This window comes from Sinocyclocheilus rhinocerous, unplaced genomic scaffold (genome assembly GCF_001515625.1).
Source record: "Sinocyclocheilus rhinocerous isolate Xijiao unplaced genomic scaffold, SAMN03320098_v1.1 scaffold57, whole genome shotgun sequence".
NCBI lineage: Eukaryota > Metazoa > Chordata > Actinopteri > Cypriniformes > Cyprinidae > Sinocyclocheilus > Sinocyclocheilus rhinocerous.
The window spans coordinates 574713-592841 of NW_015652130.1; the positions used below are offsets into that span (position 1 = coordinate 574713).

General features: G+C 35.8%; 1 protein-coding gene across 1 annotated transcript; it reads left to right on the forward strand.

The window, feature by feature from the left end:
- The first annotated feature begins 60 nt into the window (after positions 1-60).
- On the forward strand, positions 61-15291 carry LOC107713510 (uncharacterized). The gene is made up of 11 exons (XM_016519037.1): positions 61-229; positions 1778-1967; positions 2196-2287; positions 3010-3242; positions 3379-3615; positions 3742-3807; positions 3961-4177; positions 5178-5386; positions 6946-7018; positions 12117-12234; positions 14842-15291. The coding sequence occupies exons 1-11, from the start codon at positions 214-216 to the stop codon at positions 15035-15037; spliced, it is 1647 nt and encodes a 548-aa protein (XP_016374523.1). The 5' UTR covers positions 61-213; the 3' UTR covers positions 15038-15291.
- Positions 15292-18129: the final 2838 nt, after the last annotated feature.

The following is an 18129-nucleotide window of genomic DNA, read 5'->3' on the forward strand; positions in this document are numbered from 1 at the left end:
GGGGGGGGGGGGTTACGTAGTTACATAGTTACGTAGTATGTGCACGCACTGAAACGGTCGGAGCGGTGCACTGACTGCGAATTCGTTACCTTGTGTAAGTTTGTGACGTGATCATTTGCATAACGTTTATGCTTGTAAGGTGGGCTAACTGGGCATGTGCAACGGGGAACTCGGCCAACACAACCCTCCCAATTGAGGCTACGAAGATTCGCTATGCAGGCAGCAAAAGGTAGGAATGTTTACGTGCGTCAGTTTGTATTCCCAAACTTTTTACAGCTCGCTAAATGACAAGTCAAACTGCACATTTTCTGAAATAACGTCAGTTCTGTTTGTTGTAGCAGATCTAAAGCATGTTCAATACAAAGTCTTACAGCTCTTACTTAGAATTTACACACAGACACACAACCAAAAATAACTTTAAACGCCACGAGAGCAATTCCAGTCAGGGTTAGTGTGTTACTAAACTCGGTCAGTGGTATCAAGTTGACAGCGCAATATCAACATTGGTCGTTCAGCAAAACAATAAGATGCACAGACGACAGAAATACTCCATGTTTAGCCTAGGCCTACTTTGAAAATCTTTCGTGTCGTTGTGTGTTTATTTATGGAAAATTAGAGGTTTGTGTAGAAACACTAGTTACTTAGTCGTTGAATTGAAGGGAAGGTGTTGGAGCGATTTTGTGGGGATCTTCTGTAGTTCTGAAAAATATAGTTTAGGCTACCTATTAATACAGAAATATTCATTTTAATGTTATAGGCCTACTTTTCTGTCAAATCTATTCATTTTTGGACAGGTTTTGCAGGCTAAACTTTATGATCTTGGTCAGAGAAATCTGAGCTGTATTGCAGAAACATCCCATGTAGGCTATAGGCTATATCAGAATCCATGGTAATTTAATTTAGGAAATATACCTTTAGGTAACACTTTATATTAAGGTGTCCTTGTTACACGTTATATTATATATATATATATACTTACTATTATAATAACAATTAATTATGCATAATTGCATGCAAGTTACAAAGCCAAACCCTAATCCTAACCTCCTAACCCCTAAGTACGTGCAGTTAATTAATATTAGCCTACTCAGTACTTAAATGAATAATTACACTGTAACAACGACACCTTAAAATACAGTGTAACCTAACTTTATTTTTATTAATTAACTGAGGCATATCTAAATTTTATAAAAGCTTTAGGCTATTGCTTTAAAAAAAAAAAACAGCAACAAATACACTAATGTTCAGTGAGATTTATAGTTATTGTTGAAAAAAGAAGAAACCAGTTGTATGCAAAATTATACGATTACGGTTGATAACGCAGCAAGTTAGTGGATGTTTCCTCACCTCGTGTTTCGTTGACCCCTAGCGGTTCATAACCGAAGTGCAAGGGGCTCGTGAGGTGGGAGAAGAAATGCCACATTAAATTAAATGTTTTTATGGTCACATGCCAAAAAAGGCTGGAAATCACTGTTTCTCCTCTTAGCAACAAACTGCACCCATTGTTTTTTTTTTTTTAATCTTGTAATGGTTGCAAGTAACATGATGACACACAATACGTTAGGATTTTTCAAAGGCGACAAGGTTATGTGATGTTATGTGGCCTGTATGATTAATACATTCTACAGGCGTGGTGTGTTATGTAATAAGTTTTCTACCAGGTAGTACATCAGTAATACGTTTTGTAGCTGTATTGCATAGGTGTACCTCTATGAAGGCCTGCCTCTATGAAAATCAATCACATACTACTAATTTACTAATCCTTCTTTTGAATTAGTTTCAGACACTCCTGTGGAGTTTGTCGTTGAGTACCTGCTGAAGGCTAAAGAGATCGCAGAGAATAATGCAAATGTTCCCGCTGAGCTGCGTGATAATCTTCAGAAGGCCCTGGACATCGCTTGTGGATTGGATGGTTACCTTGAACAAATGAGCAGCCAGGAGAGTGAACCGTTGGCTGAGTTGTATAGGTAACTATTCACCTGAAACTCCGTGTGGGTTGTAGATTATTAGTTTTGTGAATGATATATATTTGTTTAGGGTGTGTTTGTGGTTACACTGTTTATCCTGGAAGTGTTTGTGCAGTGCAAGATTATTTTGGCTGCCAGTCACATGCAATTATACGTTATTGTAATGTTTTATGACGTGTATGTATATGCAGTATACACATCATAAATCTGTTTATTTATTTTCTGAAGGAAATCAATTTCTCATGACTGGAATAAGGTACATGAGGATGGAAAAACCTTATTCAGGCTTCCTGTTACATGCATCACTGGACAGGTAGAAGGTATACATCTTTAAAATACAAATCTTTAGTTTTGAAAAAAAAATTTGAATTTTAGATTAATTGCAACATTTAGTGAATATTTTAATTTACATATTGTGTACTTTATGTTTGATGTGTTCATAGATACACACAATTACACAGTTCATAAAACAAAAGTATAAACTGTTGAAAAGTTTGTGGTCTGTTAAGTTTTTTGTTTTGAAAGAAATTAATACTTTTATTCAGCAAGGATGCATTAAATTGATCTAAAGACATTTATAATGTTACAAAAAATTATATTTTAAATATATTCTATGCAGTAAGAATCCTGAAAAAAATATCAGTGTTTCCACAAATATATTAGGCAGAAAATCATTTTTAATATTGATAATAATAAGAAATGTTACTTGAGCACCAAATCAGCTTATTAGAATGATTTCTGAAGGATAATGTGACATTACATTCACAGGAATAAATTATATTGTAAAATATATTAAAATGTAAAATAAATATTTTAAATTGTAATAATATTTCACAATATTAGTTTTCCTGTATTTTCTTATTCTATTCATCTTACATTCTATTCTATTCTATCTATTGCACAACTGCACATACAATTTATTTTATTTTCTATTTAAATTTTTTTTTTTATCTTACAAAAAAACGTACAGACCCTTAACTTTTAAACAGTAGCATATATGTGCAAACTGTTCTTTAAGACTAAGATTATTGTCATTCTGTAGGTCAGGTATTAAAGATGCTGGTCCATATGAGCAAAGCGAAGAGGGTCTTAGAAATAGGAATGTTCACAGGATATGGGGCCTTGTCAATGGCGGAGGCCTTACCAGAGAATGGCCAACTTATTGCCTGTGAGCTCGAGCCTTACCTGAAAGACTTCGCACAACCTATATTTGACAAGTCTCCCCATGGTAAAAAGATAACTGTGAGGACAGGACCTGCTATGGATACCCTGAAGGTGGGGAAAAACAAGTCCCACCTACATCTCTACAGGCATTTGAGCTGTTAAATGTATCCTGTCTAGAAAGGAATTTTGATTATGTGATTATTTTGTTTAAAAAAAAAAAAAGCTTTAAAAGTGTACTATGTTGCAGGAATTAGCTGCCATGGGAGAGCAGTTTGACATGGTTTTCATTGACGCAGACAAACATAACTACATCAACTATTACAAGTTCCTCCTGGACCATAACCTGCTGCGGATAGATGGTGTTATATGTGTAGACAACACACTGTTTAAAGGGAGAGTTTACCTCAAGGACTCAGCAGATGATTTCGGAAAAGCCTTGCAAGATTTTAATCAATTTGTCACAAATGATCCTCGAGTAGAGCAGGTGTGCATGTTTTTCTCTCAAACATGAGCTTTTATTCATTTTATAAAACTTATGTTCTACAATCAACAGTTAGGCAACCCAGACAGTTCTAGGACTGAATTTGAGTTGTCTGATCCCTGTTTATAGGTCATTATTCCTCTGAGAGATGGCCTCACTATAATACGAAGAGTGCCCTACATACCACAGCTGAAGGTATAGTATACTTAAAATATTTGTATCAAATATTGATCAAGAGTAATTGCTTAAGTGTGTGTTCAAATGCACATTTATGCTAATTAACATGTCTTATATAAAGCTTCAGTACAGCTGTTGATCAGATCACTGATGATGATCTATGCTTCATAGAGCACAGTGACCTATGATGAGGTTTTCCGAGGAGTTCAAGGGAAGCAAGTGCTGGACAGGTTACGTTTGGATGGAAAAGTGGCCTACGTGACCGGGGCCGGTCAGGGCATCGGCAGGGCCTTCGCACATGCTCTTGGAGAGGCTGGAGCCAAAGTCGCCATCATCGACATGGACAAAGGAAAGGCAGAGATTGTGGCCCATGAACTGACTTTGAAAGGTACTTTCATGTTCCTGTACTTCAGGCAGTGTTGTCACTGTTAACTCAAATTAAAACTGCAACTAAAACTATTAAAAACAATTTTCGGGATTTTAAATAAAGTAAAAAAAATAAATATTAGATTAAAAACTTAAAGTTAAACAACTTAAAAATTAGAAATGGCAACTATGTAAAAATGCTAAAATTACTAAAACTAAAATAAAAATTAAATCTAAAAACATAATTACTGTATTATTGCTGAAAACCAAGATTAAAATGAAAACAGAAAATATTAAAATAAAAGCTAATCCAAAATATTAATAAATACTATATATATATATATATATAAAACGCTAAAATAACAGATTTTAGGGGTCCTACATGCATACTGGATTTGATAAATAGTGCACTAGTTTCACAAAGTTTTATTGGCTATTATATTTATATTTACAATTATATTTATAATGCTTACACTACTTGATTTAACCAGCAGATGGTGCACTAGTATCATAGAACCAAACTGAATGACACTTTCAAAGCGGTTCAGACTTATTTTTCACATCTTTTGTTTTAACATAATTTTGTGTGTGTGCGCTGCAAAAATTTTTCTTAGTATTTTCTTATTTTCTGTATTTGTTTCTTATTTACAAATATATAAATGCTTCAAGATAAATTTACTTGAGAAGGAAAATGACTTAAAATATTAAGTCTAGTTTCTGGAAAAAAAATATCAAAATTGTGCTTTTGCTTAAAGCAAGAACAAATATCTGCCAATGGGGTAAGAAAAATAATCTTGTTTCTCTTTTGAATTTAGATTATTTCTCCTACCTCACTGGCAGATATTTTTGTCTTGTTATAAGGAAAAACTATTTTTTTTTCCAGAAAAGAACACACTTTTTGTGTGTTTGTGAATGTGTGTGTATATATAAAACTGGGACAAACCCCACATTTACATCTTAATATAATAAAGTGGTATTTGTCTGTTCTGTCTGTTTTTTCTTATGTATCCATGTCGTTCCAGGCATTTCCAGCATGGCTGTGTCTGCGGACATTAGCAAACCAGAGGATGTTCAGAAGATGATTGATGACATTGTTTCAAAATGGGGCACAATTCACATCGCTTGTAACAACGCTGGCATCAACAAGAACTCAGCTAGTGAGGACACTAGTCTAAAAGAATGGGACCAAACCTTTAACGTTAACCTCAGAGGGACTTTCATGTGTTGCCAGGTACCACTTCATTTATATATTTAGTTTGTCATTAATTCCAGCTGAGATAAACCATTTAGTCTAGGCATTCCTGAAAAAATTATTGTTAATAATGCAGCATGTATTTACAAATAATTTCAGAGTCCCACAGTCATTCAGCATCATGTCGTCACCAGATAAGAGCCTGAACCCAAGTTCAAATCCCCACCTACCATACAACAGCAATTAATCACCATGCATTTTTGTTGTATGTAAAAGAGCAGCTTTAAAGGGGTTATAGGATGCTACATGCACTTTTACAAGTTGTTTGAACTGAAATGTGTGTTGGCAGTGTGTGTACACAACCACTTTTCATGTGGGTTGCTGTTACTTGTATTTGCCCAAACTTTTGCAGATTCTAACTGCTTTTGTATATTAGCAACAACTTTTCCATTAGTTTCTGACATTTCCCAGGAGACGGAATAAAAGCTCTGATAGGGGGAAAGAGAGGTGTGAAGTAAAGTGATTTCATACCTACAGCATTAGAAGACATTAAATCCTGCCAGGCGCCAAATAAATCAGAGTAAGCTGTTTTACACAAAACCGAGAGGTGATGGAGATGCCTCACGCGCATTAAAATGAACGCCGGGAGTTTTTGACACTTTTTGTCTCTCTGCTCATCCAGGGATTGTTATTCCTCTCCCTGTAGACTGTAGACGTGGAAGTCTGATTAGTGAAGGTGTCAATACTGTGACGTTCCTCTGAAAGCACATTTGTCTCTTCTCTCCCGCTAGTGAGGACACTAGTCTAAAAGAATGGGACCAAACCTTTAACGTTAACCTCAGAGGGACTTTCATGTGTTGCCAGGTACCACTTCATTTATATATTTAGTTTGTCATTAATTCCAGCTGAGATAAACCATTTAGTCTAGGCATTCCTGAAAAAAATTCTTGTTAATAATGCGGCATGCATTTATAAATAATTTCATAGACCCACAGTCAGTCAGCATCATGCTGTCAACAGGAGGCTCCCAGATCAGAGCCTAAAAAGGGACCCAGGTTCAAATCCCCACCTAACATACAATATACCAAGCAAAATTGCCACTGAACCTGACAGCCATTAATCACCATGCATTTTTGTTGTATGTAAAGCAGCGTTAACATTTTGTCACATGGGTTGCTATTACTTGTATTTGCCCAAACGTTTGCAGATTCTAGTTGCTTTTGTATATTAGCAACAACTTTTCCATTGGTTTCTGACATTTCCCGGGAGACGGAATAAAAGCTCTGATAGGGGAAAAAAGAGGTGTGAAGGAAAGTGATTTCATACCTACAGCATTAGAAGACATTAAATCCTGCCAGGCACCAAATAAATCAGAGTAAGCTGTTTTACACAAAACCGAGAGGTGATGGAGATGCCTCACACGCATTAAAATGAACGCCGGGAGTTTTTGACACTTTTTGTCTCTCTGCTCATCCAGGGATTGTTATTCCTCTCCCTGTAGACTGTAGACGTGGAAGTCTGATTAGTGAAGGTGTCAATACTGTGACGTTCCTCTGAAAGCACATTTGTCTCTTCTCTCCCTCAAATTACCACCTCAGGCGGCCGGTCATGTCATGCTGAAGCAAGGATACGGCAAGATAATCAACACAGCTTCCATGGCCAGTTTAATAGGTGAGTGATGATTTTTATGCCGCCATAAGCTGAGATATTACACTGTCTCTTCCCTCTGAATTTAATACTCTCATCAAACGTAAGGGTGGGGTTTTGGAAAGAGAATATCAAACAAGTAAAATAGAGAAAGAGAAAGAAAACTTGACTGTTGTTGTTTTTTTTTGTTATAGGGTATAGGTACGTACACACGTGTCAATGATAAATACAAGGAAAAATTGTTTCGAAATCTAGGCTAAAACGTGCCAAACTCTTAGAAGTGTCATGTTGGTTTCATATAGTAAAGTTTCAGTTTAAAAAATGTGGTACCATCAAGTAAATTGTAATAACATTTTTCTTAATCATTGTAACAATGTACATTTAAATTTATGCATATTATCATAAAAAATATAAATAAATAACAATAAATGTATAATTTATTTATATATATATATATAGAGAGAGAGAGAAAATTGCATTGAAATATATATTTAATAAAGTAATAATATATCTTTTTCCCTTAAGACATAATGATAAAAGTTGTCAAACTACTAAGTAATTTCATTCTTTTAATGAGGGCCGTTTTATCATTATGATTTCACTGTTGTAGCACCCTAAAATTTTTGACTTTATACTACATCAAAACGAATATTAATACAGAAATTAAAAACATGCTCTTCATAGAATTATCTTTAGTTTTGTACGCAGACTGCTCCGCATAGCTTTTAACTTTCTAAAAATACTGAAAGCTGCTAAATTGTAAATTGCTAAATACCTCTTAACAGATCTAATAGAGTGTCTATGTGTGTGTGTACAACCATCTTAAATTCACTGACCCTTTTACTGTTTGTTCAACTAGAGCCATTTAACCGTATTGCCCCTCACAAGCCTGTTTTTGCATCATTATAAACACAAAAACTGTGTAATGCTGTTGAAAGGCTGTAAATTGCAACTTGTGGTTCAGTCTCGTGTAAAGGGACTTCCTGGTATGGTCCTGGGTTCTCCGTCTTGAACTACGGTAAAAAAAAAAACATTGTTTTATGCAGCACGCTATAAAGGAACATTATTTGCTATGCAGTGTAGCACAATTCCTCCAACAGGTCCCTTGCTGTGCAACAGCAGCACTCCATCAACAGTGTAGTCAAGTAGCCAATAAACTTGTGTACCATATGGACGCTAGTCCCAACTGTGGGTGCAATCTGTAACACAGAAGCATGCTGCTACAGGAAGTGGAGAGAGAGAGAGACAAAGAGAAAAGGAAGGGGGAGTAGAGGGCAAGGGAAAAAAAGTGATCAATTACTCACATTACATACAGTCCTTCAGGAATTGTCTTTATTGGCCTGAACATCTGTTATAATATTGTCATAATGTGTAATCAGATGGGGGCTGTTGTAGCCAAGTTGGGGAATACATCTTGAAAGTCCAATTAAAATGCACAGTGACACTGCCTCTGTCCATCTGGTGAATAGCATTGTGTTTTCCCCTCTCTTTTTCTCTTCTGCATTTCCTCCGACGTGGATGGGCATTTTTTAAATGCATTTTTGTAAAATTCAAATTATTTGTGTGGGTTTGTAGTTTCCTGCTTTACAGCCCGTGGATATAACCTAAAATGGAAGATAGGTGGCATTGTGCATTTACACATGAAGTGATACCTGAACAGACTGGCTGTTAAAGGGCTAGTTGACCCAAAAATAAAAATTCTTGTCATCAATTATACATTCATGTGTCTATGGGTGGGCTATATCACCAAAATATTCTATCACTATATGAGTAATTTTATTTCACGGTAAAGATATATATCACAATATTTATTTTTGCTTTAAAGGAACACTCCACTATTTTTAAAAATAGTGGAGTGTTCCTTTAAATAAGGTCTTTATGATATCAAAACTTTTGATACCATATAATTTTTATAATTCTTGTCGCCAGTATCAATATCACAAAAAACTAATACTAGCCTAAATTGAAAAAAATAAAATAAAAAACAACAAAAACAAGCTCACTGAAGACAAGTAAACAGTCAGTAATTAAATAAGAATAAGAAACTAATTACAAGCAATAGGACAAAAAACTACAGTAGAACAAATAAATAAGGCATGCTACATACTAGGGTTGGGCCGATAGTCGATGCCATCGTCCATCGCCGATGGCTGATAGACATCATGATCCCCCCCTCCCCCATACCCGCCGCATCCCAATACCGTGTTCGGAAAGAAAAATGACGTGTATATGGAACCCCTAAAGGGAATAAATATGAGATGGGAAGAAAATACATATTTTAATCATTTCTCTCGCAGTTATATCATTGGGCAATATTACTGTATATAAATTGCGGGCATCAGGGAGCTGCTATTATGCCTGGCATTAAAACTGCTTTTGAATACACGATCGCTTTTTAGTTTCACTTTCACTTTCGAGATTCGCGATCGCACGTACTCTGTTTATTATACTATGGAGAGGCAGTACTTACCACACATTTTACAAGATTCGTTTTTTGTCAGTGGTGCTGAGGATCTGCAAATCATTCGCCATCGTCCTCAGTCATCTCTCCTTACTCTGTTTATGTGGTAAGTGAAATTTTATGTACTGTAATGTAACAGGCAACCGTTAGCAATTGTTTTCTGAATACGGATTCATATTTCAGGCACACCCCCTAACTCCCCCCCCCCAAACGATGTCATCGTCCATCGCGATGTTTCACTGTAGACATCGTCCATGCCAATTTTGTAGACATCGCCAAACCCTACTACATACATCGTATAAAGTAATCAAATGTATAAAAAACTGCATATTCTTCACTTGTAAATTAAATATATATTTCTTCTTATTAGAGTTACAAAAGTGAATTAGTCAAGAGCAGTGAGAGATTTTCTCTTTTGTTGTTTGATTAACATGAATGAAATACAGAAGGAATATGAGACTGCTGTCACTTTAAGAGCTACCTGGATACAATCTACTGTTACACGTGTTTTCTTTCTTTCTGTTTGCTTTCATTTAAGAACTAAATTACTGTGTTTACAAAGATACTTGCAAAGATGGGCATTTTGATACATACAAGTGTGTGTATTTAACCGTTTAAGGCCTATAAAGTGGAAAAATATCTCTCGCGCTCTATGAGCACCTCTCTGACAGCGCTCTAAGACTGATGCTACTGATTGCGTTTCAGCATCTTAAAATCACTTGTTTTTAAACCACAATGCTTAAAAACGTATGCAAACAATACGTTTTCATGACCACATAGCACAGCAATGCCATGTGAGCATGCAACCACAATAGAGATGATAGTCCATAATCTCTACTGGTTGACAAATTTCTCCAAGTTAACCATGTCTACCAGTATATCGCCCTCCCCTACATGTCATTTCAAACTCATTTGAGTTTCTTTTCTCTGTGGAGCACAAATAGAAAAGATTAGAAGAATGTTAATGCTGCATATTCATTGAAAATATCAAAAATCCAGTGACAGCATTCCACAAAGCATCTCTTTTTGTATACCACATACGGTATAAATAAAGTCATATGGGTTTGGCCCAACATGATGGTGACTAAATGATGACAGAATAGCCTTTTTTGGCAGGTGAACTATCCATTTAACCCTCATGGGCCTTGGATGAAAAAAATCAGGCTCTGATGACATCACTTTGACCTGCAACATTTCTGAAATTTACAGATCAGAGAGGAGCCTTGTTTTCTTGCTCTTAAAATGTGAAATGAAAATCTGGATGGATTTTAAATGTGATTTAAGATATGTTTCACTTTACTTTTCATCCTCTCCAGCCGACTGCTCTTTACAACTACTATACTCTTTAAAACATCAATGCCGCTCTGAGGCATACAGTAAAAAGGCCTGTTCTCTTGCCACACTTTCTGCTAGGATTAATACATGTTGGCCTTTTTGTGTTCCGATAAGACGGACCTTGAGGCATTTGTAGGCAAAGAACGGACACTTTTTTGAATAACAGCAGCTTCCCTCGAAAACCAGGCCCAGCGCAACCTGACAATTGTCCGGTTAGCATTTCTCCTTTAAAACAAACGAGGGGCCGGAGAGCGCGAACCCTTCTCCACAGGACTGGCCGCTGCCTTCGCACAGCTGTGCCGTATTTATCATCTCGCTCCCAACCACGGCAATTTGGCAGTGAGATCACCGGGTGACGAGGTTAACTACTAAAGTTGCATGTAACTTGGAGCCTCCCTCATGATGATTAATCAAGCCAGCCCCCTTTTCCCTGCATTGCATGCAGCGTCGAGCATCTGTGATGGTCAAGGCAAACAAATGGCGTTTTGCCTTTGTTCCTGAAGATGATGCACATCGAACATCCCAAGTAATTAATTTTACATCGCTTCATCTGCGGGGTCCCAAAAGCTAATGAAAGTGTTTTCATGTCACATTGGAGTTCAAGACCCGCTCACTGAGTTATGAGGGGAATGAAGTAATCGGGCCTTGTATTAATCACATGTTTAGGTCATTATAGAGTATAAAATGGATTTTAATGTGTGTTTAAAAGTTGGTTTAATTAATTTCAATTTATTGATGTAACACTTACAGCAATTACTTCAAAGCTGGTTCTAACATGTTGTACTCATAGCAGGTTCTTTAGGGAAAATGCAAAAAATATTGATGGCGCATCTTGCACACAGAGGTGTATATAAATGTTTTGTCCAATAAAATTAATTTAGAATAAAAGTGTCATCTACCTGTAAAGCCACCTGGAGGTGACTTAATAGGAAGAAATAAATCAGAAATGTCTTCTGTGACATAAACTAAAGGCTTCAGGCTACACTCTTAAAAATAAAACCTCCAAAAGGTGGCTTTTGCAGTGATGACAGTAAGGTTTTGATGTAAAAATCCAATTCATTTTCTCCAATGAATTTTTGATGATTACACAAACTAAAACTGTTTATTAATAAAAACATTTTTTTTTTAAATCCCTGTGGAGAAAATCAATGGGAAAAATACCTCTGGACTCAAGACCACTGAAAAAGTGTACCATCACAATTGCCCAGTATAGGAAATTTGACTATTTTATCAAATAATGTAATGGGATTTCACTCTTAAAATGACATAAAATTACTGATAACATGTTCTTAATAAGTTTTAAATGTCCTGTTTCCTTCTCAATAGTGCCGCATCCGCAGAAGCAACTGTCCTATAACACATCCAAAGCTGGGGTGGTAAAGCTCACGCAAACCTTGGGCACAGAGTGGATCGACCGAGGCATTCGAGTCAATTGCATCTCCCCGTAAGTGTGAAAGACCATAGACTGTGCTGTGTGGGATAAGTCAAAATTTCACTGGAATACATTTTCATTGCTGCTAACATGATTATTTCCCACTTGGTGCAATCTTAAGCAGAGTCACGTGCTCTGGTTCTTCCCAATATTATGTTTTCGAATGTAACACATGAATCAATGCCAACTTTTTGCGCAAACAAAAAAAAAGGCCTTTCTCTCTTCATATGTGCATTGCACCAATTAAGCAGAGAGAACTGTTTTGATATTTAAGTGGAAACTTAATTTGTTTTGACAGGGTCAAAATGCATTATTTTCCACAATGGGCCACACAATTGAGACTCAGTTACTAAATTACAGTGTGAAACAATGCAACCCCGCTTAATTGGATGACGTCTAGAGGGATGAGTAGAGCAAACAGTTTCTTTAATTGTTATATTCAATTAGGGATTCAAATTAGCCTCTTCAGCAGAAGTGTCAGCAAAACAATGGCAGCCTTGTTTGTATCTATTTGTCAGCGCAGTTCTTCTGAGGAAAGGAAGAAAAGAGCAAGAGGAAGCATGCGCGTGTCGCTTGAAGCCGAGCATCCCCAAGCCCCCGTGCTTCCGCAACACGCGCACATGTGCTCTTTATTCATTTCTATATAGCGCCAGTTTGTTTTCTAATTTTAATTTGCGAGGAAGCAATTCTTTGTCGAACTGTCGAACCCCCACCCCTCCCTCAAACACAAGGTCTCTCAATGGGCCCCTGATTTCTGTGAAGTGACGGTTGGTAAATATGCATACGGGCAGGGGGGACCACAATTAGCGTGTGTGAGGTTGACTGCCGCCTGATTTCATTGGCAACTTTAGCCGCGACAGTGATAAGCCGCATTATCTGCAAAATTGGCTGAGGGAAAACAGTAAGCCTTTGATTGCCAGGACGGGTTCCCAGATAAAGCAGTGCTGAAGAGAAATATAATTGAGATTTAAATATGTTAACCAAAGGTTTCACATGCTACTTCAGCGCCTCTAATTTAGCTGCGGTGTCGGATTTGGTATCAAGTCGAATGGAATCTATTCGTAAATGGCACGGAAGGCTGTTGGGGATTTGGGCTGTCAGTGAGTGTGTGAACAGGCAGGCTGTATTTCCCATGCGGCCGCCCGGTGTGAAGTACATTTGCTCCAATTTGGAGTGCATTTCCTTTAGTTAGGCACTAAAGCGCCACTCAAGTTTGAACGTAATTTTAAAATCACAGTTGATGTGGACAGTTGGTGATCTAGTTTACTACATGCAGCTCTTTTAGTGCTGCATAAGAAACATAACATAAGAAATGTACTCGTTATATATTACAGTCATCATGAAAGGGCAATCACAACAGCAGCCCAATTCATTTGAAAAAGAAAAAAGGCCAAGAATTGATTTTATCCTTTGGAAATTGATTGCATTGTGTGCAGTCTGTACCAAATGGTGCCAGACCTGAATATGATTGTCGCCTTATTACTGGGACATTTTTCTGAGTCTCTACCATGAAGGTGACCATGAAGTGAATGGTGAAGGAAGCTCACCCTCAAAAAGTTACACATCCCCCCCCCTTTTTTAATTCTTACTGTATTTTTTAAAACGAAATTAATGTTGAGTCAATTCATGTCTGTCTATATATTTTTTATATATACATAAATATACATAACATTCTGCATTTGACCAAAATACTTTAATATAGTGAAATATTATTACAATTTAAAAAAAAATGTATTCCTGTGATGGCAAAGCTGATTTTTTTAGCAGCTATTACTTCAGTCTTCAGTGTCACATTCAGTGTCAAGAAACATTTCTTATTAAATATACATAACATTCTGCATTTGACCAAAATACTTTAATATAGTGAAATATTATTACAATTTTAAAAAAAATGTATTCCTGTGATGGCAAAGCTGATTTTTTTAGCAGCTATTACTTCAGTCTTCAGTGTCACATTCAGAAATCATTCTAATATACTGATTTGGTGCTCAAGAAGCATTTCTTAATCTTAACACAGTTGAAAAGTTGTGTTGCTTAATATTTTTGTGGAATTCTGAGATGAATAGAAAGTTCAAAAGCACAGTATTTATTCAATATATATAATTTTAAGGCATTTTATTTTAGTTAATCACCATTAATCACATATATTTTGATATTTGCTGAACATCAATTAAAGGCCATTGGTCAAATGGCTACTGTTTTATAGGAGTTATACAGTATCTGTATGGCTTAGGTGACACTCAAATTGGTAAGTAATTTTAGAGGTGGTGCAAATAGATTTGATTTTATGAAAGATCATGAAAACAAAAATGCACAATAAGACCAGGAACCAGGTTTTAAGAAAGTAAATAGGGTCAGATTTGATTTCATGTTGACTTTAAGACTTCTGAAGTTCAGTTTGGAGTGTGTCAATCACACTATCCATCCATCAAAGGACACTGAACCAGTGTAAACACAATCAGAGCTGTTCTGCTCAGTACTGAGGTCCTTAAAGGATAGCCAACTTCATTTTATGTCACTGTGACTGCTATAACTGAAACAAGTGGCCCTGAAACAACACTGTCTCTCTGTCTCTCACGTCTGATCTGTCTCTGTCGGTCTCTCTCTCTTTCTCTACAGTGGTATTGTTGACACCCCTCTCATCCATTCAGAGAGTCTGGAGCCTCTAGTTCAGCGCTGGCTGTCAGATATCCCAGCCGGACGACTGGCTCAAGTGACAGACCTCCAAGCTGCAGTGGTATACTTGGCATCTGATGCCTCTGACTACATGACAGGGCATAACTTAGTCATAGAGGGTGGTCAGAGTCTGTGGTAGAGAAAGTTTGCCTCTTGGATTTTGTAATACACTCTCACCCAGTGTTCCTTAAGGATACTGAGTCACTAACTTGATTTTAATGATGCAGTACATCGGTGAAGGTATGTACTGTACATTTTAAGTAATCAACAGGTCCACAAACTTTTTTAGTATGTAGTGTCTCAATTGTAAGCAACTCTACTTGTGCGTTATTTAACTAGTGCATTTTGTACGAGGTTTTTACATGTAAACACTTTTACAATAAACATTAACTTCCACGTTTTTTTTCTCCAAAATTTTCAGCGTGTATTTTAATGTTTCACATATTTATTTTGAGGTAAAAATAACCTCAACCACTGCATTTTTTTGTCTTGTTTTCCCAAATACAAATATCTAAACTTTCTTAAATCAAGATACTTAATTTACTTGAGAAGCAGCATGACATACACAACTGTAAGGTTTTGTTTTCTTTTTAAAAAAAAATCATATAAAACAAGAAAAAAATATCTGCCAATATTAGGAAAAATAATCCTTTTCCTTTGAATTAAGTTTATTTTTCTTATCCCATTGGCATTTTTTTCTTGTTTTATCCATAAACTCACTTAATTTTGATACATTTAATATCTGATGTCCTTCTGCTTCTCAAGTAAATGTATCTTGATTTAAGAACATTTAGATATTTGTACTGGAAAATAAGACAAATACTAAGTAAGAAAATTTATTGCAGCAAGGTAAACCTCAGCACATAACTCATCACATATCATTTGTGTTATAGGCATGGTTGATACTCAAATCATGTGGCTTGTTGTGGAGAGGTGTGTTATTACTTTTTGAAGTGTTCAGATGTACAATTTTGGCTTGGAAATGACATGAGCCGTTTTTGAACACTGGTCAAATATGAGCATAACAACTGTTCTCCAAATGTAATCACTACTAAATTTGCGCCCTGATTCAGATGCATCATAAACTTTTACAGTGGATTTGCAATGCTACGTACCTCAATACTATCTGCTATAACACTCGTTCAAGTCTATCCACCCATGTTCAACCTTGTGTATAACACTACCGGACTCTTTCACCATCAGCAGTCGTGAATGATCCTGTAAGGGCCTCTCCCACAGCTATCTTAATTGCTCGCTGTTCTGTGTATATGCTGAAAAACAATACTTGAATGAAAAGGCCAGTGAAAAACTTGACCCCAGTCACTGCAATTATTCTAAAGGAGTGGCCAATTAGTTCCATTAGTAAAGCAATAGGATAGCAGGTTTGCACATAAATGTCTATAATTTCATGCCATCAGCTCAGATACTTGGCCAGATATTTACATAATTAGTACTGTAAATGAGGAGATTGGTGTTGGAGAGCTTCATTGTTATGTTAGATCGACGATTCTGCCACTGATCTGAAGCCCAGCATCATATTAACTGTCAAGATATTCACTTTTAGATCCAAGAATACAAAATATGAATGTTTGGATGTGTTAAATTCAGAAATACTACTAATCAGGGCACAATTAGTATTTAATGGCAAAGTTATATTAAACAGATACTCTGAGAAGCTTTAAAAATCAGCGAGACTTAATGAGAATCAGTGATTAGATTAAAAGTGTGATACAGTATCTGTCCACAAAGTGGAAGCATGGAGTCAGAAAGCTTCAGTTCACCATGTGCTTCTTTTTTTTTATACCAGCACATATCACTGAAGAACTATCAAGCTGTCATTGCCCATTGTCTACATTCTGTACATGGGGAATCTGCAGTTTATCTCCTTTTGGAAAGAAGATGATTGTTTAATATAAAATGCTGCTCAATCTACGTAAAATAAAATTTAGGATGCTAGGTTAAATGTTTGCTTTAATATTCAGTCTATTGATATTTAAAGATTTTTTTTTTTTTGCAGTTCACAGGTGACCTTTAGATTTAGTCGTAGAATCCACATTTCAGTGTGTAAAAGGTTATTTTTAATTTGTTCGATAATAAATAAATAGTATTATAGCATTATAACACTACAACATAAAATATATATTAATCATATGTATGTGTGTGTATAAGTTATTAACAAACATTATAATATATAGAAACTTAAATTATATACATTATTATATTACTACTACTACTATTACTTGAGAAGAAAAATGACTAAAGAGTCTTTTTTTCAGAAAACTTCTTAAACACTGCTATACATGTTATATTATGTTTACTGCTGTAAACTATTTCCAAGCTCTCTTTGAAGACCTCATTTTCCCTGAACCTCTTGCACCGTAGGTTTTTTTTAGGCTAGGGTAGAAGCAGCTCTCTTCAAACCTATGACTGCTCCATGATGTGTAAGTGATCTTGAATACATTATTGATGACCTCCTTGAGCTGCAATTACTATCAGGAACGTGGGCACGGCTGTTGTGCTAAACACGTCTTCAGTGGAAAAAGAAACTAGTGCTTTGCTGCTTCTCTTTTTTAAGTAGCCTATACATTCTTCACATGAACTTTGATTAATGTAGATATACTCTGTGTGTGTGTGTATATATATATATATATATATACACACACATACATACACACTGCATATACAGATAGATACAATTTGTAATAAATTAAATATATATTAAAATATATAATTTTATAATTATATATATTTTTAATTGTATTTTAAATTATTGTTTTAAGCCTTATATCTATTTTAATGATTTAAAAAATTTTTTTTTTAGATTATTCTAAAACATCTACCGTTTTAAATGTGTTGTAAATGATTAACATATATAGATACATTAGGCAGCAGTCTTAGTCCATATTAATAAGCTGTCTAGAGTGATTTTTATTCTGTTTTATATTATAACTTGAGTATACAAATGTCAGACACACACACACATTCATATTCGCACAGATGCCACCGCACTGTAACCTTTCTGCGCTGCTAAACAGTTGACATTTGAGAGTCCTTGCTTCAAACTAACTGTGAGTTGTAATTACATGCATTTTGAAATGAGCAATTATCGATAAACCCAAATTACTCAACCCCAAGGGGCTTGCTATAACGGCAGTGCTAGCTGTTTTTTTCTGTTTATGACATTTTATTTCATCCAGTTTCTTTTCAGTGACAAAATAGCTGACCATAAAC

Bases quoted from the DNA above. Each gene is read 5' to 3' on its own strand.
- LOC107713510 (XM_016519037.1), top strand. The intron at 5,387-6,945 runs GTACCACTTCAT...TTACCACCTCAG, and splicing joins GGACTTTCATGTGTTGCCAG to GCGGCCGGTCATGTCATGCT. The intron at 7,019-12,116 runs GTGAGTGATGAT...CCTTCTCAATAG, and splicing joins TTCCATGGCCAGTTTAATAG to TGCCGCATCCGCAGAAGCAA.